At 35.3% G+C, this 25,668-nt stretch overlaps 5 protein-coding genes across 7 annotated transcripts in view; 4 read left to right on the top strand and 1 right to left on the bottom strand.

Annotated features, from left to right (window-relative positions):
- LOC143342871 (uncharacterized) overlaps nt 1-12,764 on the bottom strand; it is a 94,298-nt gene extending 81,534 nt beyond the window's left edge. The window contains exon 1 of one of the 3 annotated variants that reach the window (XM_076767161.1): nt 12,504-12,764. In XM_076767161.1, the coding sequence (XP_076623276.1) occupies nt 12,504-12,531 (28 nt within the window). In that variant the 5' untranslated portion in view covers nt 12,532-12,764. Of the gene's footprint in view, nt 1-10,568; nt 10,588-12,503 lie in introns of those variants that run through there. The other 2 variants (XM_076767162.1, XM_076767163.1) reach the window with 2 other exon arrangements.
- A 1,490-nt stretch (nt 12,765-14,254) lies between these two features.
- On the top strand, nt 14,255-16,205 carry Asf1 (histone chaperone asf1). Its single transcript, XM_076766163.1, has 3 exons — nt 14,255-14,585; nt 14,883-14,998; nt 15,136-16,205. Exons 1-3 carry the CDS (start codon nt 14,477-14,479, stop codon nt 15,505-15,507), a joined length of 597 nt encoding a protein of 198 aa, XP_076622278.1. The 5' UTR covers nt 14,255-14,476; the 3' UTR covers nt 15,508-16,205.
- A 670-nt stretch (nt 16,206-16,875) lies between these two features.
- LOC143342682 (uncharacterized) lies at nt 16,876-22,029 on the top strand. Its single transcript, XM_076766807.1, has 7 exons — nt 16,876-17,032; nt 19,531-19,703; nt 19,824-19,900; nt 19,997-20,089; nt 20,175-20,258; nt 20,844-21,066; nt 21,179-22,029. Exons 1-7 carry the CDS (start codon nt 17,030-17,032, stop codon nt 21,429-21,431), a joined length of 906 nt encoding a protein of 301 aa, XP_076622922.1. The 5' UTR covers nt 16,876-17,029; the 3' UTR covers nt 21,432-22,029.
- Nucleotides 22,030-23,020: 991 nt separating this feature from the next.
- LOC143342683 (uncharacterized) lies at nt 23,021-24,475 on the top strand. Its single transcript, XM_076766808.1, has 5 exons — nt 23,021-23,578; nt 23,646-23,767; nt 23,848-23,969; nt 24,066-24,142; nt 24,244-24,475. Exons 1-5 carry the CDS (start codon nt 23,431-23,433, stop codon nt 24,402-24,404), a joined length of 630 nt encoding a protein of 209 aa, XP_076622923.1. The 5' UTR covers nt 23,021-23,430; the 3' UTR covers nt 24,405-24,475.
- A 326-nt stretch (nt 24,476-24,801) lies between these two features.
- On the top strand, nt 24,802-25,605 carry Np15.6 (NADH dehydrogenase [ubiquinone] 1 beta subcomplex subunit NP15.6). Its single transcript, XM_076766764.1, has one exon. It carries the CDS (start codon nt 25,017-25,019, stop codon nt 25,461-25,463), a length of 447 nt encoding a protein of 148 aa, XP_076622879.1. The 5' UTR covers nt 24,802-25,016; the 3' UTR covers nt 25,464-25,605.
- Nucleotides 25,606-25,668: the final 63 nt, after the last annotated feature.

The following is a 25,668-nucleotide window of genomic DNA, read 5'->3' as shown; positions in this document are numbered from 1 at the left end:
GTTAAGCTTCTTATTAGGTCTCGAAGGCATTCTATCGGATTCGAACGCCCACCGGCTGCAGTGTTCGATCAAACACTTTGAGCCCTTTGTCGAAGTTAAGCTCGCGGTTAATGCAGAAGCGTGTGTTTAGCAGATGGTGGGTAAGCTACAGTTCCTCAGACTCGACGAAAGCAAACATCGCTTGGTAATTCTTACAAACAGGGACTATTTCGAAGCACGCGAACGGTGATTCTCAGTCACTGCGTACACGTCGTAAAATAGATTTAATTATTTGCCTAGAGATCGTTATCCGTACTCGGGGATGCAACGCTTTCGAAGGCTCACCTTTCTTGCTGAAAGTTGGACGTCGAAAGCGAAAACGAGTCGTTTGGGATATCTTGCGTTCGAGTTCAATGCCATTCGAAGATTATGCCAGGCTATCGGACGTGCAAGCATCAACGCGTCGCGTGTCCATAAAGGGTACGCACGGTTCTCAGGGTATATAATCACCTCCTCGTGTTTACCGATATCCAGTTCGAAGGGGCGACGAACGGTGGTACGAATCCCGAAAAACGCGATAAAGAATCGTCGTGGCACGCTTCGAAAATCTAAACGTACATTGAGGAGCACGATTGAACCGATGCTACGAATTTTTTAACACGGTGAAACCTCCATTGTACGAATCCTCTATTATACAGGGTGTTCGGCCATACCTGGGAAAAATTGTAATGGGGGATTCTAGAGGCCAAAATAAGACGAAAATCAAGAATACCAATTTCTTGATGGAGGCTTCGTTAAAGAATTATTAACGTTTAAAGTTCCGTCCGTCCTGAATTTTTTTCTCGAAAATGCGCAAGATTTCGGGGGTATGTCTATTCACCAAAAATTATTGTAATTGACTCCCGCAATAGAAAATAATTTTTCCAAAACAATTTGAAATTTTTGAATTTAATTGTTAATAACTTTTTAACGGAGCCTCAGTCAAAAAATTGATATTCTTGATTTTTGTCTTATTTTGGCCTCTAGAATCTCCCATTAAAGTTTTTCCTACGGATGTCCGAACACACTGTATAAACAGTTAGAAGACTAAAAATTAACGCGTTGGAACGTTCATTAATTAATATTCTATTTAGTCGAGCCAGTTTTCAACCCTATCGATTTTCATCGAATCGATTCTAGTCGCTTGGATCGAACATCGATACCCAGAATCGATACTTTTTTTCGATCAATCGAATATTCAAAATCGTATCGCGTATGATGCATGCAACAACTTGTGACCGTTCGAAAGTTGCGCATATCGGCGTCTAGTTGCTATAGTTTACACAAGATAATATCTAACGAGCACTGTACTATTGACCTTGTCCGCTGATAAATATGACACGCTATGAAACATTGTGGAAGTAGCTAATTATCAATTCCCGATTGCGCGTGCAATTTACAATTTAAAATGTCGCGCGACGGGGCAACAAATTAACGCGCGAACGCGTTACACCGAATAAGGTACATTCTAACGTGGCATGTTCAATCGAACGTCGCTATATATTTCATCGTGTCGCGGCCGGCACGATAGACAAATCCTTTATGCATGCGAAGAATTTACGACCTACGATATCGCTCGAGGCACACACACACACACGCGAATTAGAATAAACATCGATTTAACGAGGCAACATTCAGAGAGTGATTTTTTCTTTTATTCCAACTGGCATAGACTCGCGAAACGTTAAACGCAGTAATATATTTTCAATTTTCGATCGCCATTACCCCTAAATTGTTAATTTCAACGTTAAACGAGTTAAAAACAAATCTATCTATTGTTTATCCCTTTCAATTTCCCGAAGATACTCCGCCATGTTCCAAGATGGCGGACGAGAATCTTCCTGGCGAAAGCGCCAGGTCCATCGAATCGCTCTTTTATAATCCAACCTTTCAACGACCAACGAAAAATACATAATACACGTGGTGAAATCGCGAAGGGGATGATTTCTGTCCACCCTCTACACTCGGGGGGGAAATTTTCACGAATATGCAAAATTTGAAGTAAATTCGTACGCAGGGATTTCGACGATTTCGAATAAAGTCCTCGACCCTGGTTTCAATCGAAAAGGGAATTTCGTTTTCAGGTTGGGTTCCCATTGTATATATGTATACATTTTTAATTTCAACGTTAAGCGAGTTAAAAACAAATCTATCTATTGTTTATCCCTTTCAATTTCCCGAAGATACGCCGCCATGTTCCAAGATGGCGGACGAGAATCTTCCTGGCGAAAGCGCCAGGTCCATCGAATCGCTCTTTTATAATCCAACCCTTCATCGTCCAACGAAAAATACATAATACACGTGGTGAAATCGCGAAGGGGATGATTTCTGTCCACCCTCTACACTCGGGGGGGAAATTTTCACGAATATGCAAAATTTGAAGTAAATTCGTACGCAGGGATTTTGACGATTTCGAATAAAGTCCTCGACCCTGGTTTCAATCGAAAAGGGAATTTCGTTTTCAGGTTGGGTTCCCATTGTATATATGTATACATTTTTAATTTCAACGTTAAGCAAGTTAAAAACAAATCTATCTATTGTTTATTCATTTCAATTTCCCGAAGATACACCGCCATGTTCCAAGATGGCGGACGAGAATCTTCCTGGCGAAAGCGCCAGGTCCATCGAATCGCTCTTTTATAATCCAACCCTTCAACGACCAACGAAAAATACATAATACACGTGGTGAAATCGCGAAAGGGATGATTTCTGTCCACCCTCTACACTCAGGGGGGAAATTTTCACGAATATGCAAAATTTGAAGTAAATTCGTACGCAGGGATTTCGACGATTTCGAATAAAGTCCTCGACCCTGGTTTCAATCGAAAAAAGAATTTCGTTTTCGGGTTAGGTTCCCCTTTTACGTATACATCGATATGGGGAAATGCGTGCACGAAACGAATTTCGCATTTTCCGCGACAAGTAATCTGCATTTTTACAATTCCTATTTTTTCCGAGAGATAACGACTGAAAGCTATACTGCGTCGTCGTTTCATACATTCTATCAGGGAATATTCCTTCGAATCTCTACTCTTCTCCTTTTTTCCGTCCGCGAATTGCAACTGTGTAGCAATTTGTTTACAACAAGAGATAAGATAGCAACTTACACGTAAATGCAGTCTAGCTGCGAAGCTGGCGGCGGAGGTTCTATCGACGATAATTGCAGACCGTAGTAAAACATCGATTACCGAAATTGGTCACTGGAACGCTCCGTGTTTACATGAAATATTTTAGTCGAATTCGGATACAATCCGAAGGTGTTGCGTGAGCCTGAACGAGACGATGCGTCGGCTTGAAAACTGTCGTTAAGTGGGGAAAAATTCTCTGATGATAGTCCGTTATCTGATAAAACACAAGTAATTTGCCAGATATATAAAAGCCTGTCGCAAGATAAATGATTCAACTCGATTTTGTGTAAAAGAAATGTTCTACCTTCTCCGGCTGTTTGAATTTCGATGTCTGGCTTCGAGGCAACGAAAAGACAATTCAATTGTTCGAAATCGTCGGAGTGATGTTCCTCTTTAACCTCTTAAGCACGATGCGCTACTACAGTGGCTCGCTCTAGTGGCTCGCTCGCTCACTGTTCGAATTAAATGATCGTTTTCATGTTTTGTTTCACACCTTTTTTGCCTTGGCAACATTTTATAACAGCGTTAACAATATACAGAGAGAACATGTAATTCCAATGTACTCGCGTAGAGAACAGCATTGTTCGTCACACGTTACAATGCTGTATCGTTTACGCGTAATTCGCGTTCAACTCTGCCGTACAGAGAAACAGCCCCGCGGAAAAATTCAGCCGCGCCTAAGAGGTTATGCGTAAACGAACACAGAACACGGAACGCGATCGTGATCGAAAGCGCCACGTCCGAACGCGTGACGTTGAACCGAACTTTTTGGTCATCGTCCTGGAACGATATTTCATTGGCCCGCGGCCGCACCTGCGGCAGGTGCACTTGCGAGAAAAACAAGAAATTCACGAGCAGAGGCTTCGCAGATTTGACTAGCGAAAAGAATGGCCGCGTATCGTTGAAAGTGATCAAGCGCGAACAGAGTAACCCCTTTCCATCTCGACGATCCCATATACGGGCGTAGCTAACTTTGGTCACCGTAATTTCGGATATAAACTGTCCGACTATCGCGTCCCGCGTCGTTAACGTTTCTAGATACAATACGTAGCGACGTTAGCGGGCTTAAGTTATGCTTGCTTACAGCGAGGCATTAGCTGCATGTTATTACAGTTAAAAACAGGTTGTCGGTGAAACAACTTCCATCGACGCGTACACAGAAAATCTTAAATAACTGCGAGATACACGGGGACGAAGTCTCGGTTAATTTTCAGTTCCCAGAAAGACGCAAGCCGAGCCACGGTGTTCGGCTTTGTGTCTCGCCGAACGTAGAAAAGGACAGCGAATGGAGGATAGATAGGAACGCAACGTGAAACTTATTTTTTAGTTTTTGTTAATGGGACCTTTACTAAATATAACTTGGATCGTATTTGCGTATTTAACGAGCGAAAAAGAAAGACATATGTATTGTCTCATCGACATTCGAGCCCAGATCGGGTTACGTTATGTTAAGCTTGGTGGTGCGTCAAGGGGTGTCCCCTCTCAGTAATGGGGATGACTATCGTTCACTTATCCGATTAAAAATGACTCTCAGTTATCCAAGCGAATGGAAGTTAGAAATAGACGCGTCACAGAAATAGAACCCCGGTATTTAGAAGTATTTAATAATATCCAGACACTTGTACAGCATAGAGTACCATAGAATTTAAAGAAATATTTTCTCTAGAAATAAATTGTGGAAATAGTTTTGCTAACCAAAATCAATTTTACCTCCTTTAACTTTACTTGATAACGGCAATTAGAAAGAAACGAACACGACGTCAATTACGTTCTTAAAATTGTTGATAATGAAACTAATATAACGTAGTGTAAATGCGATAAGTGTTGTGTAAGGCTTAATATTGTTTTGCGCCAGTTGCAACAAGTAATGTTATCTACATTATTTATATCTCAGTTTCGTGTTATCATTATCATTATATACTCTGAACCGTGTACTCAAGGACCAAGTATCGTTTTATTTTACGTATAATAAACAACATTAATCGCTTGCTTTCTACCATCTTTCCCAAATTTTATATTTTAACGCATCGTAACCCGAATGGCTACAAACGCATATAGCGGTCGTATAAAATTGTTTCAGGCATAGAGTTATTCTGTAACATAGTAATGAATGTCCAGTTGTATGAAAAAATTTTTCCCCGCTTGGATGAAATTTCAATATAGTTGCCTCTGTTTCCTCAACAACTCGATAAGATCGATCGAATTTCATATGCTAACGGAAGTAACAATTTTTAATTTTTAATATCTGCGTCTTATATTTTTTCTTAGACGAGATTTCAAATGCGACCTGACATTTCAAATTAGAATGCCTCCTCATAGAAGAATCGCGGTTTCGTTAAGACCTCAGGTTAATCGATTAGCACTAGATTTGCATATACGTTTTCGATAATGAGAAAGTCCCTGAACTTTTTCAAAAACAAAGAACATACGCGTCAGTTAGGTATTACACGCGAACGCGACGGGCGCGTAGAAGATTCTGTTAACGAGTACCATATACATATGTATATGTATACATATACAGGGTGTTCGGCCATCCCTGGGAAAAATTTTAATGAGAGATTCCAGAGGCCAAAATAAGACGAAAATCAAGAATACCAATTTGTTGATGGAGGCTTCGTTAAAAAGTTATTAACGTTTAAAGTTTCGCCGGTTCCGAATTTTTTTTTTCGAAAGTGCGTGGGATTTCGGGGTTATGTGTAATGACCAAAAGTGATTGTAATTGACCCCCCTAACCGAAAATAATTTTTTTAGAACGATTTGAAATTCTTTTTTTTTCCGTCGAAAAATTTCGCACCTTCTCGAATTTTTTTCTAGAAAGTGGGTAGGATTTCGAGGGTATGTGTAATGACAAAAAATGATTGTAATTGACCCACGCAACCGACAATAATTTTTCCGGAACGATTTGAAATTTTTTTTTTTTGTCACCTAATTAGATTTTCGGTAAGGAATTTTTTTCTCGAAAGTGCGTGGGATTTCGGGGTTATGTGTAATGACCAAAAGTGATTGTAATTGATCCCCCTAACCGAAAATAATTTTTTTAGAACGATTTGAAATTCTTTTTTTTCCGTCGAAAAATTTCGCACCTTCTCGAATTTTTTTCTAGAAAGTGGGTAGGATTTCGAGGGTATGTGTAATGACAAAAAATGATTGTAATTGACCCACGCAACCGACAATAATTTTTCTGGAACGATTTGAAATTTTTTTTTTTGTCACCTAATTAGATTTTCGGTCAGGAATTTTTTTCTCGAAAGTGCGTGGGATTTCGGGGATACGTGTAATAACCAAAAGTGATTATAATTGACCCCCGCAACCGAAAATAATTTTTTTAGAACGATTTGAAATTCTTTTTTTCCGTCGAAAAATTTCGCACCTTCTCGAATTTTTTTCTAGAAAGTGGGTAGGATTTCGAGGGTATGTGTAATGACAAAAAATGATTGTAATTGACCCACGCAACCGACAATAATTTTTCCGGAACGATTTGAAATTTTTTTTTTTGTTACCTAATTAGATTTTCGGTAAGGAATTTTTTTCTCGAAAGTGCGTGGGATTTCGGGGATACGTGTAATAACCAAAAGTGATTATAATTGACCCCCGTAACCGAAAATAATTTTTTTAGAACGATTTGAAAAATTTTTTTTTCGACGAAAAATTTCGCACCTTCTCGAATTTTTTTCTGGAAAGTGGGTAGGATTTCGAGGGTATGTGTAATGACAAAAAATGATTGTAATTGACCCCCGCAACCGACAATAATTTTTCCGGAACGATTTGAAATTTTTTTTTTTGTCACCTAATTAGATTTTCGGTAAGGAATTTTTTTCTCGAAAGTGCGTGGGATTTCGGGGATACGTGTAATGACCAAAAGTGATTGTAATTGACCCCCCTAATCGAAAATAATTTTTTTAGAACGATTTGAAATTCTTTTTTTTCCGTCAAAAAATTTCGCACCTTCTCGAATTTTTTTCTAGAAAGTGGGTAGGATTTCGAGGTTATGTGTAATGACAAAAAATGATTGTAATTGACCCACGCAACCGACAATAATTTTTCCAGAACGATTTGAAATTTTTGAATTTAATTGTTAATAACTTTTTAACGAAGCCTCCATCGACAAATTGGTATTCTTGATTTTCGTCTTATTTTGGTCTCTAGAACCCCCCATTAAAATTTTTCCCAGGGGTGGCCGAACACCCTGTATACATCGGAGATGTTGCAGATCGTAAGAATATATGTATATACATATATACAATGTCAAGAATAAATGTTACGCGGTGAGGCATGTATATGCACGTCACTCGCCTGACCTAGTTTAATCCACGATCATCCTTCTGCGTTAATTAAGTAGGTACGTCCGCTTTATTAGCGGCCGTTGTGACTCCGCGACGACGTCTGATAACGTACGAACGAGGAACGAATAGTATCGGAAATGACGCAACAGGGATGAAAAAAAAGATATTGAAAGAGAAGAGTAAAAAATCTGTACCCCGTTGTTCGAAGGAATAATGTTTTTAAATGGAAGCTCGAAACAGTTGTCAAACTTGGATCGTTAATGCAGAGGTCAGCAACTTTTTAACGCGTGCCACGCTACGACGTTATAAAACAAAAGTTACCATTTTTAGTTACGCAAATTAGCGACGAACGAAGATCGAAAATAAATTCTGTAATTTAAGTTTTAGCTTGTGTTCGATAACTAAAGAGCGAGCGTTGTTTATTTGTGATTCGTTATTAAAAACTTTTGTCTAGATAAGAACTTGGTCCGTATCTCGAGCGAAAACGATGGAACTGAAATGGCATAGCTTTACGCGGCGAGCTTATTCGCAATGGAAACATGATTATTAATGCACGTTGGCTTCATTTGTGTACGAAGGTTGTAAAACCGATGCGCACAATACGTGTCATTTGTCGATAATCATCGGTGAATCTCGAAGCGACGAGGATTAACCTCGTGCACTTTGAGCTTGTACTCTTGCACTATTCCTCTTTTTTTGTAATTTAAGACTGCGCGGAGCGGTGGTAGCGTGATGTTTGCGTATGTTAGCGAATGCTAATGACGAGTCATTTATTTTTTTCCGTTCTACGTTTTTTCATCGGTTATAGCGTCATGTTTCTTCTCTCTATACGTCATTATGAATTTTTACGTTCCTTAAGTGCATGTTTTTTTTTTCTACCGTGTATCTAAAGTTTATTTGGTGAAATACATTCGTATAATCCGGAAACGTGTTATTTAACCTTCGTCGTAACATCAAACTGGTTTTAATATATCACAAGCGCTTCTTTCGCCCTGTATAAAAAAACTTTAGAAAAAGGTCCTTTGACCAGAAGCAAACAATACCGTGAAAAATATTCGAGAGTCTAACATGGAACGAATAGATAGCAGCCTTGTTGTTTATTTTACGACGCGTCTTAATGAAAATCGAAGGTTGCGCCGAGTCGATGCGTCTACGCTTATTCACACGCAGTGCACGTTACTGCGTGGTTTTATTCGGCTGTCGACCAATGTGCCTTGACTAATCAGAAATAGGCCGAGATTTATTAATAATTCGACAACCGAAACGCCGATGATGTCACTCAAGTACTATTATCTTTGCACATTATGAATGGGCGTCGATGAAAGTGCTAAAAGATTTCAGACAGTAAGACGCGTTAAAAAAAAGTGTGATTATTAAATAAGTGTGGTTATTATTACGACTCCTTTGGTAGGTCTAGCGTGAATCGTCAACGTACGGTTTCGAACGATGTAATCGATACGGTTCACGAAATGCTCAAGGTAACCGGCTTGTCAACCGATGGTATTTCTTGGCGATGCATCGAAGAATCCCATAACCCGTGACGCTGGAATTCCGACCGAGCCGAATCGAATGGTGTTCCCGGCGAGATTCTTCCTATAAATACGGTCGAACAGACGCACGGTATCTGGGTCAGGTTGAACGGATCGTGTTTACACACGTTCGCGTTTCGCTACACTGTCCGATTGCTGTTGCTAAATTTACTGTTTCGATAATAACCCGTTCCCGTCGGCGGAGCAACGTTATTCCGTTTACGCCACTGTTTTCTTTCCGCGTTGCGAACGTCCATGGAAACGCGCCAATACCGTAGGCCGTTAAAAACGGCCACCATGCTTATCGATGCGATTACGCGCGCGCAGTTGCTTCGCGTGATTTAGTTACAAATGCACCAAGTATGGCCGATTGAATGGTAATGACAACTCTCACGATCGCGTTCCTCGAAGGAAGTCGAGCGAGGATAGGTGACCCTGAATTCATATAACCAGGGTCAGAACAAAGAAACTAACCACGATCGTATATATTCCGTCGGGTCATATTAATACGAATCTTTTCATAGATTTTACAACCTAAGATTATCATTTCACAGAGAAAATTCCAAACTAGATGAAAATTTCGAATAACGAATAAAAGATACGTAACTTTTTATTCTTCGCTCGTATGCTTTCCTATACAGGGTGTTCAGTCAACCCTGGGAAACTTAATGGGAGATTCTAGAGGCCAAAATAAGATGAAAATCAAGAATACCAATTTGTTAATGGAGGCTTTGTTAAACAGTTATTAATGTTTAAAGTTCAGACCGTACTGAATTTTTTTCTCGAAAATGCGCAAGATTTCGGGGGTATGTCTATTCACCAAAAATGCTTATAATTGACCCCTGCAACCGAAAATAATTTTTCCAGGACGATTTGAAATTTTTTAATTTTGTCGAAAAATTTTACACCTTCTCGAATTTTTTTCCAAGAAATGCGTAGGATTTCGGGGGTATGTGTAATGACCAAAAATGCTTATAATTGACCCCCGCAACCGAAAACATTTTTTTTAGAACGATTTGAAATTTTTTAATTTTGTCGAAAAATTTCACACTTTCTCGAATTTTTTTCTAGGAAATGAGTAGGATTTCGACGATATGACTCTTCACCAAAAATGATTGTAATTGACCCCTACAGCCAAAAATATTTTTTTTAGAACGATTTGAAAAATTTTTTTTCTGTCAAAAAATTTCAACACCTACCCGATTTTTTTTCTCGAAAGTGAGTAGGATTTCAGGGATATGTCTATTCACCAAAAATGCTTGTAATTGACCCCTGCAACCGAAAATAATTTTTCCAGGACGATTTGAAATTTTTTAATTTAATTGTTAATAACTTTTTAACGAAGCCTCCATCAACAAATTGGTATTCTTGATTTTCGTCTTATTTTGGCCACTAGAATCTCCCATTAAAATTTTTCCCACGGGTGACCGAACACCTTGTATAAACAAAAGTATACTAATTTTTCACTGTTCGTCAAACTTTCAAATCACTGTATTGAGAAATGACGAAAATATAGCGGAAACAAAAATTTATATTACACAATAAAATATTTCACGATGAACGAATAACATGTAACTGTTCGATCGATCAAACATAACGATTCGACGTACCTTGGTTTTGATCGTCATCTATTATTCGAATAACATTTGGCCCATCTTTGCACTTTGCCACATTACGTTTAACTGAGTAACGTTTGGCCAAACGCTTGTTTCACTGCCAACGTGCATACGTAACGTTGAAGCTGACATCAACAAACATAACCTCGTTACAGTGTACCAGTTCCCTTTCGTGTTTTCGTTCGAACAAAATTTACGTCGATGTATCAAGTACAGTACATTTCTCGTTCAGTAGAACTTCATTTCACAAGTATGGTAATAATAATCTGCCTATCACGTTTGTCGACATCTGTGAACCAGCAGCGAAGTTCGATATGTTTTTCGAGTACAAGGTCGACTTGCCTCGTCCCTGAGTATCTTTTAACGATGTTTAAATTTAAGTCGAAGCATTGACCAGGCTTAGCTAATACGTATGTACTGATAAATTTACCAGCGTCGCTAGAAGGTTCGACGACCTCTCGCGTATGCTTAGAAACATTTTTCGACAGTTGTCACAACCGTAGCAACGAATTCCAAGAAAAAGCCATGTTAATTACCGAAGAGTGACAAATCGTAAACGTTGTCGTATATTAGGCTTCTAGCAAGCTTGAACTCGGTACTCTCTTTAATATAAGACATAAACGAACAGATACGCATATCTCTTACGTGTTCAACGTTTAGAAAATAATATTAAATCACTTTTTTGTTTAACATTGAGAAACTTCTTGAGGGCACAGACGATAATAATATTAACTCATAAATTACGTAGGATCAATCAACTATCTTAGAATACGGAAGTTTGAAAAGTATAGTAGGTTTTAAGGCTACACAAGTTATGAGAAATGATAAATCATGAACATCTCAAATGGTGACCTCTATCGTCGGGGCTTACGTGGGCAATGGGACGAGCGTAGTCAATTAATGTACTGTTTTATCGACAGAGTAAACCCAAGGGCAATGACCTCAATGTGGAGGAGCGCTTGACCTATATATCACTAATGTATCCAGCATGCGTACACGTGTATAACTCGCGTTCTATTACTTCTAACTATAGTCGCATCTAATAGGCCACTTCGTATCTTCTAACGTACCTTGGGTGTTTTCTATCGCGGTTAATTCCTTAAGTATTCCGAAATTACGAATGTCGCGCACTGTATATAGAGAGAATCATTGACGTTTCGATAAACCCCATGTAAGATAGAATACGAAGGTCATATCTCGTATCTCGTAACACCTAATCACGAAGCGTTATTGAATCATATTTCACTTATTACAAACGAAAAGGCAATATTAATACACATAACACTGTGTACAACACGTAATTATTAGCAATTAAACGCGTATTTGATTGAGAACGAAAGAAAACCGAACCTGCAGGCATTAACAAAGGCAAAATATACATTCACGGCCATTGCCAAAGAGAAGTTGCTTTAAATGTAGCTAGCCAACAGCAAACGTTGTAAGTTAGGTCAATGGCGTAACGTTGATTACATTGTTTACGCACGAAGAATATCGATCATTCCAGAACGAATACAAATCTAAAATAATCCATCATCTGATTATCTGAAGCTTCCAAAGTAAAAGTTATTCCGACGATTTCATCGACCTACCTCAATTCGAAATTGTATACGATAATGTGCAATGTGCACTTTAGATTTATCTCGAAAAAAGAACGAATTCTACCGCGTTCTATTTTGGTCCGGGAAAGGGGAAGGTCAAAACAGGGCAACATCCTACGAGTCAATGTCCTGTTGATGACAACAGGGAACACACCCGATCGAGGTCGTAAACCATTCACGATGTTGCGCGATAATAACATAAGAATCGCTTAATAACACGGTTTACGAATAATGGAACGGATTTAGAAGAATTCGATTTGCGAATAATGTAAAATAGGACACGGACTGCAACGTTTTAACGCGTTTAACCGTGTTTTTACGTGTTACGTACCTGCCACCTCGAAGGCACTGCCAATCATAATATATCACGAGCGACGATAATCCAACGCCAAAGAATCCGATTCAGCCACGACGGGCTGTTATTTTCGTCACAAAACACTGCACATGTTATCACACGGCATCGTACACTTTCATTACAATGTTGACTTTTCCGTTTGATCGAACAATCGTCACCAAACGAACGTGGTGTACACAGACTCACCTTCGTACTCGGCACAATGCCGCCATATTTCCTGTTGTCCCAACTGTTCGGGCACTGTACATCCATAGACTATACAACGCATTCAAGATACGAGTACTCGTTGTACGTTTTCGTAATCTATGCTATACCACGGTCGACGACACCAATACTAACCATGCTGTATGAGAAACAGTTAAACCTCAAAAGTCTAATTTTGCACTTGATAGAAAAAGTATGAGCATTTATGCACTACTGAGCAATACTGAAGTTGGCTGTGACTATACAGTATATATCATGACAATAGTATATTTAGAAATTGAATTTTCATTCTTCGCAACGAATCATCTGCAGTTAATTTTAATTTAAAGCTAAAGACAATACAAATTCGATTTGTGAAGCACAGAGAACAATTTTATATTAATTTATGTGACTGCATCTTTTCAAGATCTCTTATTTATTGAGTAGATACGAAGGATCTTGCAAATAACATTTGTAACGAGGTTATACCTCGTCTGTGGTATAGACTAAACGTTAATCACTTCCAACGTTATCGGTTCGCGCTGGAATTCGAAATTAGCACTCCTAGTGTTCAGAATTAAGACTAAATATTGTTTTAAACAATTTATAATTTATATCAGAGAATAGTTATAATAATACTTAATAATATGTATCGCGAACGTATTAGTTGCAAACGTTATTTTGTCTAAAGCGTCGCCTAAACTCTTATTTGATAAAGAAGGTAGCTGCAGAGTTGTCGCAGCTCTGCTGTAGTAACACCATCTAGGATTTCAACTAATTTCAATCGTGCAATACTAGAAGCTGTATGCAGCAGAAATAGATACATTTTACATGCTATATTCCTCTTAAACAGAACAAATTAATGTCTTCGATTACAGTAATACATGCAACTAATGTATTGTATATTTTATTTAAATGACATACGTACATATGTATTCAATTGTAATGATATGTATCTAATGTATAGTAATGTGAGGAATGCATTAATAAAACATTATAAGGTTTAAATAACATTCTCTAACATTACTTTCATACGGCAACTAGTGATGCATCATAAAGACAAATGAGTAACGGAATATCTGTTATCTAATTTTTGAGACCGTTATTTATCTTTCGTGATTAGATCTAAATAATTTACAATTCTACAAATCTACAAGTTCTCCATTGTAAATAGCCCTTAAGGATGGTTACTCTCAGTAACTTACTTTTAACATTTGCACATTTAATTCTACAAAAGTATACTTCTTCGATAGATACATGTGCTTAATCTTATTACCCTTCTTTATTCGAGAAAACTTATGATCAGTAATTTCAAATTCTCTACAAAACGAGAAATTTAATGGCATGGCACTAGTGTTTTCAATAAACGAACCAACAGTGCTTAACGAATATTTTCGAAATAACAAAGACAATTGCCTTAAGAAACGACATTTATACTTCACGTGACATTGTCGATCGAATTTCTCATGCAGTGCTTAAAATTAGTACCGAATTAAGGCAAACAATTTTTGAAATTCACACGGCACAGCACTGGTGAGAATTTTCGTTAGTTACCGAATACCGGAAACGTCCTTTGGTTCGTTTGCCGCCAAAGTTAGCTCTGTGTAGCGATGAAATTGTTTATCCTTTGATTCGGGGTCCTTCGTCACTTATCAGATTAATTTAGAAACTAGATTTAAAAAGTGCGACTTGGGGAACGATTACTCCAAATTGTTGTAGTGAAATTCACGACTTTCGGTAAAATTTAACGTTTAACAAAGTCAGCGATGGCCAAAGTTCAGCTAGCAAACGTAGCTGTACTGGACAATCCTTCACCGTTTCTAAATCCGTTTCAGTTTGAAGTCACTTTTGAATGTATCGAAGAACTGAAAGAAGGTAATTTTTGTAATTTGTTATCCGTATCGTCAATTGTAACTGTATATGTACGTCAGTATTACTCGACCTAAAGCTTTTTTCGAATGTTCTTATCAGTTTAATAGGTTAGTTTTAATAGTTTGGTAGTGTGTTTTCCAAGGACAAATTACTATAATATTTTTTATATAACAATCTTATTGTTAGGAAAGATATCAATGTAGTTTTATTTAGATACATTTTTTTGTGAAACTGATACTTTGAATAATCGCGTCGCTGAAGTACACGCCATTAAATACGATGCTAACAATGGAATTGCAGATTTAGAATGGAAGATGATCTATGTCGGCAGTGCCGAATCCGAAGAGTTCGACCAGGTTTTAGACACAATTTACGTTGGTCCAATTCCTGAAGGAAGACACATGTTCATATTTCAGGTAAATTCATTGTGCATGTAAACAATATATTTAAAATAATTCTGACTGAGAAAACATTATCTGTGATTCAGATGAAATACCAAGAATTTGTACTTGTTCAGTTTTTCTCAAAATGTAACATTGCTATTTAATTTTAGGCAGATCCCCCGGATGTCAGCAGAATACCAATCAATGATGCTTTAGGGGTTACGGTTGTCTTGTTAACTTGTTCATACAGAGGGCATGAATTTGTACGCGTTGGCTATTTTATAAATAATGAATACACGGATGCTGAGCTCAGAGAAAATCCACCACCTCAACCACAGTTCGACAAAGTACAACGAAACATCTTAGGAGATAAACCACGTGTTACTAGATTCAAAATAAATTGGGACGATGGAGCAAGTTCAACGACAAATAATGTGCCAGAAGGTATGGACGCACAGTCCTTAGAAGAAACATCGCAAGATGCACCAACATCTACATTGGGTTTCACAGAAAGTACACACAACAGCATGGAAGTGATGTAAATAACAGTACACTGCGAGTAATGGATATAATAGAGTAAACTGTAATCTGAAGAATGAAGTAGTACCTGGAAACAAGATTGGAATGATTCATACATTTGGATACCTTGAAGGGAAAATGTTAAAAATAAAAATGGTAGCCTTTTGTACAGTATATATTAATAGATTTCTTTCGAAAAATATAAGTTGAAAATTAGTAACATGTTGGTTAGTATGACAGTTTAAAATTTGTATGGGAATGATGTTGTTTATTGCTAAGTATGTATGCATAATTATTACTTGTATCGAAAGACAACCATGAATAATTTATTATGCATCATTATGAAAGAGGTAGTTTGTTTGAATGAAAAGAAGTGAATTTCTTAAGACTAATATAAATTTTAAGCTAAATTACGTAGATTCTCTATTAAGAAATTTGTAATTGTGCACTAATATGCGTTGCAAATTAAAGATTTTCAATTTCAGGAATATTATTACGAGAAAAATTGTTTCAGCGTTAACTCTTTATAGGCGTCATTTAAATATAATTGTATCATGATATTCTAGAAGCGTTTGAAATTTTGTGTTTAATACTTTAAGTATTATAGTATGGCTTATTATTGTAACGTAAATTAATAGTCGTAAGGCTGTTTCCATTTTATCCTTGTATGTACATATATACTAAAACGAGAAATACACATTATGTTTTTTACTTCATTAAATTATGCCTCTAATTATTTTATTTTTCACAACCTCGCGCGTAAACAATGAAGCACTCTCATCTACAAAAAGGATTTGGTAATGAGATTATAAACTCAACAAGTGGAAATAACATAAAATAACAAACAAAAGACTAAGAACATAACATAACTTTAACATCGATATGCGTATGGTAAAATACTTTTAAAACACTTGATAATTTTCACGGTGTACATAGCTGACAATTTATCGCGACACCATGCGTGCGGTCGATGATTATACAAATTACAATCTGTGTTTATATACTGCCAAACAAATGAGTTATCTATGCATATAAAGTGGTCATATTTTTTGTAAACATACGCCGATCGAAGTTTTTAGTTACGACATATGAGTATTTAACATTACACCTCATCAAAAATATTCAAGAAAATACAAGTTAAATTTAAGTCCAATTCGAATACCAAATCTATATCGATTTTTTTATGAATATTTTTCGTCCCGCCAAGATTTTAACTTCGTATATTAATCCTTCCCCTAGTCGTGCCCAGTGCCAGACTACTTCAACGCAAGTTGTTCCATTGTTTAAACGAAACGTAGGCCCACAATAATACGAGTACGTCACTGCCACCCCCACCACCCGACTTGACGGGAGCAAGTCTGAACATGTTCAGTCTACGTCAGTCTCGGCGATTAGCAACAGCATCACAGGTGGATTCTAAGCAGTGCAAGTGTTTTCACATGTGAAACTGTATAGACAAATGAATCTGTCAGAAATCTACGAGTACATGCGATTTTAACTGTAATCATATTTTGAACTCTCTCTGCATTTACATCACACCTTCTAATGGTAAGTAAATAACATTCGTGACATAAAAAAAAACTCGAATTTCCGCTCCGAACCTGACAATTTTCAATAGCGAAATACCGAAGAACTTTATTCCGTAATTATTGAGTACAAATTTTTGATGAAACAAAATTATGGTAATCGCTACATTATTGCGAATAATGCGATAATCGAATAGTAGTGAAATTAAGAGCTCTGCGAATTGTAAGTGCGATTACATGCGTACATAGACTATGTACTTGCAATATACAATACAACATGTATTTCGGTTGTAGCACACGCAAGTACTTGTAACAAAATCTAGATATCAAATCATGTTCTATCAATTGCAAACCTTTTTCCTTTAATTACCTTTATCTTCCTCAACTTTTTTATTTTATGGGAATTTTGTTAGTAATTTCTTATGGTGATTTCATCATCTTTCCTAAAAATTTTCCCGAAATATTGACACGACGCGTTGAATTTGGTTTTGTATCTAAAGAAATGATTTTTTGTTACGATACGAAGGACTTAATTATCAACAATAACGTGTTTCGTTTTTTTTTCTATTAATTTTATTTGAAATAACGATTATGTATGAGAAACTAGAGACGCTTAAATAATTTAATGCGCATTATTTCCTCTAAATCTCATCGTGGTCTTGCTACTAGAACCGGAATATGTATGTATGCCACAATTTTCGGTACCACATCGAGAGCGCGACGATGACTCATTCAGCCACCGTTTTTTTCTCCGTAGCTATCATAAGAACAAGATATCGTAAGGGAATAAAGGATCAATTACAATATCGATTTTTTAGATATTCAACTATCACTGTTATCAATCGAAGGACATTGATTTTGTTATAAGAAATATCGTACACTGAAACGAAATATTGCTTGGTAAATCGGGGACATTCTATGACACATGCGAAAATTTCACGTGTTTTCGTTGTTTTGTTTACGTTTAATTTTAACACGTTTGAGTCGCGATTGTAAGACCAGTGAATATCGTCTTATATGTATAGACCAGATACTTTTTCTTTTAATTCGCAATAAAAGTATGATCTTCTAAAAAGTACGTAATTATTAAAGTAAGCAAAATTTATGTACGACAATTTTTACAATTGGCTCACTGCAAAATATACGACAGTGTGATAATCTTTTTTTTTTAAACAATGAGTTTTGCGTTATCACGAGTTATCAATAAACGACGTATACGAAATAAACGTCTAACCTTCCCGCGAAAATTTTCCCGAGTGTCACGAAAAACCCTAGTGTGCTATTCCAGAATTAAGATGTTAATTCATTATTATTTTTATCAACGTTATTGCAAAGAATTGTTTTATTACTATTGATTCAATATTGTAAATTGTTTTTTTTAAGTTAGTACCTTTCCACGATATCCAAATGCAATGCATGTGTACTTTATTTGGTTAGAATTTCAAACAAGTTACTTTAAATATACAATTTAAAAGTTTACAACATTTAAGAAGGGATCGTTGTAGAAATTCGGAAAGAATATAATCAAAGAAAACAATGAAAAATATCTTGTTACTGTATCAAGCATATACGTATGTATATTTTGGAAAATAACGTTCGCGTTAAAATTTATCGGTACAATAATCTATTACGTATTTCACAAATTCAGATTTCTTACAGTTGAAATAGCGGTTAGTGAACCTGACTCCCTCAGACTACAGTCAGCGTCTTCTAAACTACAGGGTGAACGATCGTATTTCAAAATGGCGGCCGGTTACCTTGAACAAAATGGCCGCCTATGGCGCATTAAATTTGCACAATCACCCTCTCGTACTTTCACCGATTAACGAATAACAGCAATTGTATTATAATTTACGAATATTTTTCATAAAAAGGAATTTATATAAACCGATTTGTCAATATATTTCAATCTATTATACTTGTTAACTTTGCATTTATATACAAGTACGGAACATAATATTCCAGTAGTTAAATTATTTACAAAAATATAGAAAACTCATTTTCTTATAAACAATTTTCCTTTGTTTTTCTTATAATGTTTTCACTGAGAAGTAGCTTTCTATCAATAAATCTAAATCGAACATCGATCGCAGTTTCTAAACAGTAAATACATGATTGTCGTTTAACAATATTTATTACTTAAATAAATCTAAATTTGGTTTAAAATTTTGAAATATTGTTAGATCTTGGTGTTTAGAGAACAGAGTTATTGGATTTAAGCTTCAATTTTATGTATTTAGGTCTTAAAGACCATCTAACGTCCTTGGGGTTCGAACCGGAACTGCCGCGCATGCCAAAGTTTGCCCATTCCAAAATAAAACTATATAAAGTCAGACAATATTTTTTTTCTCAAAATCTTATTGTTTTAATTCTTTACTTTGATGATTTGATTTAATTATACTGATTCGTAACAAAGTAATAAATTTTTCAACGTGTTATCTTAACAAAATACCTAATTCGAACATTGATATTAGATTTATTGGTGTATTTCTAATAAACGAAAAACAATTATTTTTGCAGGCTACGACAGCAGAAGGGCGGTTTTGTCATGACGACACTCAATGTTCCTCGGAACAATATTGTTATAATGTATCCGAACGATGCGTCGATTATACTCAATGCAGCAGGTATAATCGACAAGAAAATAAAAGACGATCTCGACATCCTTCTCAATGTGGACAATGTCTTCCTGGGTAATTACATTTTTTTACCTGTTCATATTATCATTAACTTTCTTAAAAAGAATTTCTTACGCAAAACAATAAATAAATTAATTTTTATGTGTTTACTAATTACATTGTGATTGTTTCCAGTTATGCCGCGGAAGAACTTGGTACGGGAGAAATGGCATTACTATGCAGGAAAACAGACACACGTGAAAATATTTTTGGTAAGAAAAAAATAAAAAAAAAAAAAATTAATTGAGCTTGCAGTAGTGATACCTATATGCCAATCATATTTTATTTGTTAATTTTGTTTTATATAGAACCTGGTGGATTAATCACTTTAGCAATCAGCTGTGCAATAATTGGAGCAATTGTTTTTGCAATAATAGTAATTGTTTTATTCGTAAGGAGACGTACGTATAAATATTTTATCGTTCATTGTATTAATAATTTTAAAATTTTAGAATAATAAAAAAGGAACAAAATGTTTTGTTTTAGGAGGATCGAGACGACTGAACAATAATAATATAGAGGAGTCTAGTGATCTTTGTGCAGTTGAGCCAAGTGCTCCACCAATGGAAAGTAATGAGTATTTTTAAATATTTTTGTAAATGTTATTCGCTTACTTTACGTATTTTTATAAATGTTATTAAGACGCACAATCTACATTACATAATGCCGCACTTCTATAAGATGATATAGTTCATAAAAAAGCACAAAATTCAGTGATTGCATCTGCTATTAACAAATCGGTAGATTAGATTAAAGCTTGCTGTCAGTTTGAAGAAAAAGTTTCTTTATAAAATCTTTTATTTAATCTTTTTCTCTAAATTAAAACAGTGTAACAAAAGAAACTTCCAATAAATTGATGGCAACGCATAAATTAAAAAATATATAAGCACTGTAGCTTGCTTCTCTGTCTCAGTTGTTCACTTTTTAACATCTTCTTGTTTATGTTAAAATTACTAACCGTAAATTAAACGGTTAATATTTTTACGAAGACTACGATTATTTTATTACAGTATACTATACCTACCTACTTGAACGTTGAATTAACTACGGCGGTTCAAAACGCGGTAATAATTTGCATAGAATTATGTATACTACATCAACAGCACCAACGTAATGCTTAACATGGTTTTTTTTATATTTTAATGAATTTTACAGGACCGTTCATTGATTGCGGAGATGGCACACCGTTTAATAACAATAAAAATGTAAAAAATAAGAACAAACTAGTGTGTGCTGCTACTTTTAAAGCACCTAGTTGGGTTTGTACTAACCCAAACTATGAAAACAATTTGAATAACGATAATGAAAATGCATTGGACCAATCCAATTCTAGCAGGGATCTATCAATCGATAATAATACCAATACCTGGGCTCTGCAGTAAGTAAATGATTAACACTTTTGCACTTATTTGCACTTCATTAATTTTACATATTTATATTCATTATTGGATAAGCAGATATGTAGTGATTATACAATCTTTTTTTTATAGACAATTACCACTCACGGTAGTAAATAATAACATATCAGAATTTGGGGTAGAACGAATGAATAACAATGCAAATGTCGTTCAGGCGAACAACCCCTCTTCATCTAATGCGACCGAAGAAGATAGTAACAATAATAGTAATGATTCAACATCCGATTCAAATAACGCTCAAGACGGTAGAGAACGTAATCGAAGCTCAAATATATTAATTGCTCCGACAATATCGATGAATGTACATGTTCTCAATGATTGTTGATTTTAAAGAATATAAATATTATAAAATGAAATCACGCAAGTGCCTAGATTTGGAGGAATAATTGCTGAATGTATTTGGTGAAAATTTTTGACGTGACAATTTCTAGTATAAGAATATACTTTTCTTTTACTACTAGCATGCTTGATAAAGTAATTGTGATAATTAATAATTTTACGATTCCAAATAAGTGCTCAATAATTTTTAATACGTAACAATTGCAAACGTTATCCCAAAAAACGTAATACGTATATGGATCAAATTTTGTTAGTTCTAAAATATTTATAATATCATATATAATAAAATGTTACAATAATTTAGATTTAGAAAATTTTGTTGACGCATCATACTTCAAAAACGGTACATTTTGTATATTTAGAGTTAGTAAAATGTTTCTCATTATTTATTTATAAGGTTTTATAAGTATATCGTGTTTTCATATTATTCTTGTCAACATACATCTTCATAGTATAATTAACATTTTATATTTATACTATTATAATCAACATTTTAAAAGTCTGGTAAATAGCATGTAATAAAACAATATAACTATTTGATAAAAGCATTTATTTTTTATCCCTATTATTTTTTAATGGTTCTAAAATAACTTTCCATCATAACTAACCCACCACAACTAACAATCACTTTTCAAGAGGAATAAATAAATTTCACAAACAGTTTTAATTAATTTCATTACGACATATGACACAACCGTGGAAGAATTTCAACTCCAACTCGTTCTTAACACGATAATCTTCAAAGGATGACTTTGGAAGCTTACACAGTGGGATGAAGCTGAAAAAACCTGACCAAAACCTTAAAATATAAAATCATTAAATATGACTATTAGACACCATTGCAACAATGAGGTTGACACCAAGGCTACCAATCCAGCGAAGATCCAAGAATGACAAAGAGGTAGAACCAACCTGAATACTTCTTCTGTAGACCTAACAATCTTAACTGTTAACTTTGACTTTATGCCTCCCTACCCTTCCATCATCTTACAAAGAAGTATAAACAAAGCCACTGGTCTGGATCCATCCTTGTTAATAACTTACCCCAGATAATGCACTGTGGTCTCACCAAAAACATATTTGGCTACACTAATAGAACCATAGTTTCTAAGTCTCTGAAATACTTATGTCAAAACGTCGTCTATGTAGCAAAAAACGAAATCTAAGCACGTAATATTACATCCATGAATCGCTGGAACGATTGGGCTGTATATAAACCAAAAATTATTGCCTTAAATTCAAAGAGACCAAAAGGTGTACTCACGGCAGTCTTGACTTTGTCTTCTAGTGCTACAGGAACTTGATAAGCTCTGGTCAAATTCAACGTTGCAAAAATAGGGGTTACTTCCTCTAAATGATGCGTTAGCAGATCGGGCTCGATTTCTTGACTTTGACCTTGGACGTGGACGCCATACAGGGCGAGGTCGTTCACTTATTTTTGCTGTAAGGCTTTCCGACCATCACGGTCTATTTTGCGATTTGCCTCTGCAAATCCATCGTGTACCGCATCTACCGTAGTTATAGAAATGGAGGACATCTCTGTAGACACCTCTGTGAGTTGGTTGCATTAGCCGGCTTCGTGCGTTCTACACATAGCTCCATTACTACTTTATTCTTCTATCATGATTCGGGAAACTGTTGAATTAGGCACACACGTCGTACGAAGATATTCATTTATTACGATATTCACGGAGTAGGATAACTAAAAGCAACGTATTCTTGGCGCAACAGAATATAGACGCTCCGTACATTGTGTAGCCCTAGCAACACTCTACGTTTCTTTGTTACAAAATGGACGCTCGGGTAGCAACAGGACTGCGCTTGCGCGGAATTCGTAATTTACGCGGGGTATGCACACTTCGTAGTATCGACCTGCCATCTGGTAAACGTAGTGACAATTTAAATTTGTGCGTTAAACTTAAGCGTGTCTGGATTGTGTTTACCGAATTATATTGTTTTGACAAATCAATTACGAATTATCACAAATGTCTAGTAGCGCAAGCATAATGGATGATATAATGACATTTAAGAACAAGCATATGAAAATTACAGATTCACAAATGAAGGAATTATTGCAAACGAAAACTAAGTTAATAGATCATATTAAAAACGAACAAGATCATCTTTGTAATGGTAATTACGATATTGTTTCCTGTGTTTTCACTTTTAATTTAGTAACAATGGGGTTTTCTTTTTTCAGAAGATGAAGCAAAGATTGAAAAACTTGTATCAAAAATAACTTCTATGAAGGAGAATCTGCAATCTGAAAAACAAACATTAGAGTACAAAGATCGTGAATTGTCAAAGCATTTGGACCACATAGTAATAATTTCTATATGTTCATTGTGATTTTATGCTTACATTATATATACCGGAGTGAATAAAATACAATATTTCTACAGGTTAAGTTAGAAGCAGAACGAAATAAATTTTTAGAAGAAAATCAATCATTAGAGTTACAGAGAAATAAACTTAAAATCTGTAGAGATAATTTGCAAGACCAGGAATTGTTGGAAAATGGAAGGTTGTCCCATTATGATTTACTAACAGATTTCTTTAGATTTATATTATGTTTATGTATCATATATATTTTCTAACATTTTACTTATATATATTGCAGAAGAAAATATATATTATACAGAGAATTAACTAGGATACGGTGGGATTTTGAATATCTTAAAGAAAATGTGACAGGATGTATCCTTTTAATCAATTCTAATTTAATATTCCTATACAACTATTCTCTATTTATAGAACATTTAATGTTTGAAAAAATATATCCTTAATTATAATATTAGATGTATCAAATAAAAAAGATTACATTCATCATTTTTCTTATAAAAATGATATCACTGAAGATTTGGCTGATCTCTTGTGGCAAGAAATATACAAATCTACAATTCCCAAAGAAACTAAAGATGTACATAACGAAGAAAATATACAAAATAAATCAACTTAACATGTATATTTCACATGTATATAAAAATTTTAAGATTTACATTGTGTTAAAAATATAATAAATTTCTACAGTGCAGGATTGCAGAATGTATACTGTTTTTTAAATTATGCTTGATGCTTAATTTTTATTTTAATTGTTAAATTTTAAACAGAATTCTTCTAAATTTTATATTTGAATTATCTTCTTTCTTTCTAAGTATAGGCTTTTTAATTTTTCGTAAAAGAGAATAACATAACAATTTTCAAGAATCCAAAAAAATAAAATAACGAGAAAAAGTTTCGCGATAGAAGAGTATAAAAATATCAAATCTTCTAAAATGTTGTAGAAGTAACTCGTGTAGCATCCACTAATAATTGACCTTTCAGATTTCTATACGCGCTCTAGTATACTTTCTTTGAAGATGTTGCTTTATGTTAGTAACGAACTACGTCTGCTCGTAGTTTCTAACCTATTTTGTTGAACGTATTTCGTCACATGGATACAGGAACAAATATCTAATTTTGGTTTCATAAGCAGTTACGATACATCGACGACTTGTAATAATTAACGAACGCATACTACGATTAAGTAACTACATATTCGAAGGAGAAGCTCGAACGCCAATTTAAAAAGATGTCAATGTTGGTTCGACTTGTTCGTCTTCAAGGAATTAGAAACAAATTGACATTATTAACATCAAAAGATGTTAAAGTGCTCGATACGGCACTCCGACATGTATCGTCGACGCCTTCGAAAAATGATGCGGTCTCGGAAAAACCGTATCCGGTAAAAAAACAATGGGTTAGCTATGGATTTGACGAAGACGACGAAAAAATGGATCGGCATTGGATGCATCAAACGCTTTTTGTTACCATTACTATCTGTTTCGTATTTGGAATATTTGTGTGTGGTTATTTACCGGATCCAAAGATGAAAAATTGGGCCCAACGAGAAGCATATTTGCAAATTCGAATGAGAGAAGAGAAAGGTTTGCCCTTGATCGATCCAAATTTGATAGATCCATCAAAGTTTACTCTTCCAACCGACGAGGAACTTCGTGATACCGAGATAATTATTTAAACGACGTCAAAATAATATGTATATAAACAGAAGAAAAATTTTAGTGTCAATCATAAGAAAATTATTATTCCTTCCACATTTATCATATATTATTTAAACTTGTATTAGAATATTTAATGTATAATAAATGGTTTTGTTACAAGTTGGAAGCATCTTATTTCTGACCTCTCGAACAATTTACAAAGAACATAATACCGGAAAAGAA

The sequence above is a fragment of the Colletes latitarsis genome, chromosome 6 (assembly GCF_051014445.1).
Source record: "Colletes latitarsis isolate SP2378_abdomen chromosome 6, iyColLati1, whole genome shotgun sequence".
Lineage (NCBI taxonomy): Eukaryota > Metazoa > Arthropoda > Insecta > Hymenoptera > Colletidae > Colletes > Colletes latitarsis.
The sequence above is the reverse complement of the archived record's forward strand: the minus strand, read 5'-3'. Positions and strand labels throughout refer to the sequence as shown.

Excerpts from the sequence above, each read along its gene's own strand:
- Np15.6 (XM_076766764.1), top strand. The coding sequence starts at position 25,017 with ATGTCAATGTTGGTTCGACTTGTTCGTCTTCAAGGAATTAGAAACAAA.
- LOC143342683 (XM_076766808.1), top strand. The coding sequence starts at position 23,431 with ATGTCTAGTAGCGCAAGCATAATGGATGATATAATGACATTTAAGAAC. Across the intron at positions 23,768-23,847 it reads CAAAGCATTTGGACCACATA|GTTAAGTTAGAAGCAGAACG; the intron begins GTAATAATTTCT and ends ATATTTCTACAG. Across the intron at positions 23,970-24,065 it reads GAATTGTTGGAAAATGGAAG|AAGAAAATATATATTATACA; the intron begins GTTGTCCCATTA and ends TATATATTGCAG.
- LOC143342682 (XM_076766807.1), top strand. Across the intron at positions 19,704-19,823 it reads TGTGGACAATGTCTTCCTGG|TTATGCCGCGGAAGAACTTG; the intron begins GTAATTACATTT and ends GATTGTTTCCAG. Across the intron at positions 19,901-19,996 it reads CACACGTGAAAATATTTTTG|AACCTGGTGGATTAATCACT; the intron begins GTAAGAAAAAAA and ends TGTTTTATATAG.
- Asf1 (XM_076766163.1), top strand. The coding sequence starts at position 14,477 with ATGGCCAAAGTTCAGCTAGCAAACGTAGCTGTACTGGACAATCCTTCA. Across the intron at positions 14,586-14,882 it reads TATCGAAGAACTGAAAGAAG|ATTTAGAATGGAAGATGATC; the intron begins GTAATTTTTGTA and ends ATGGAATTGCAG. Across the intron at positions 14,999-15,135 it reads GACACATGTTCATATTTCAG|GCAGATCCCCCGGATGTCAG; the intron begins GTAAATTCATTG and ends ATTTAATTTTAG.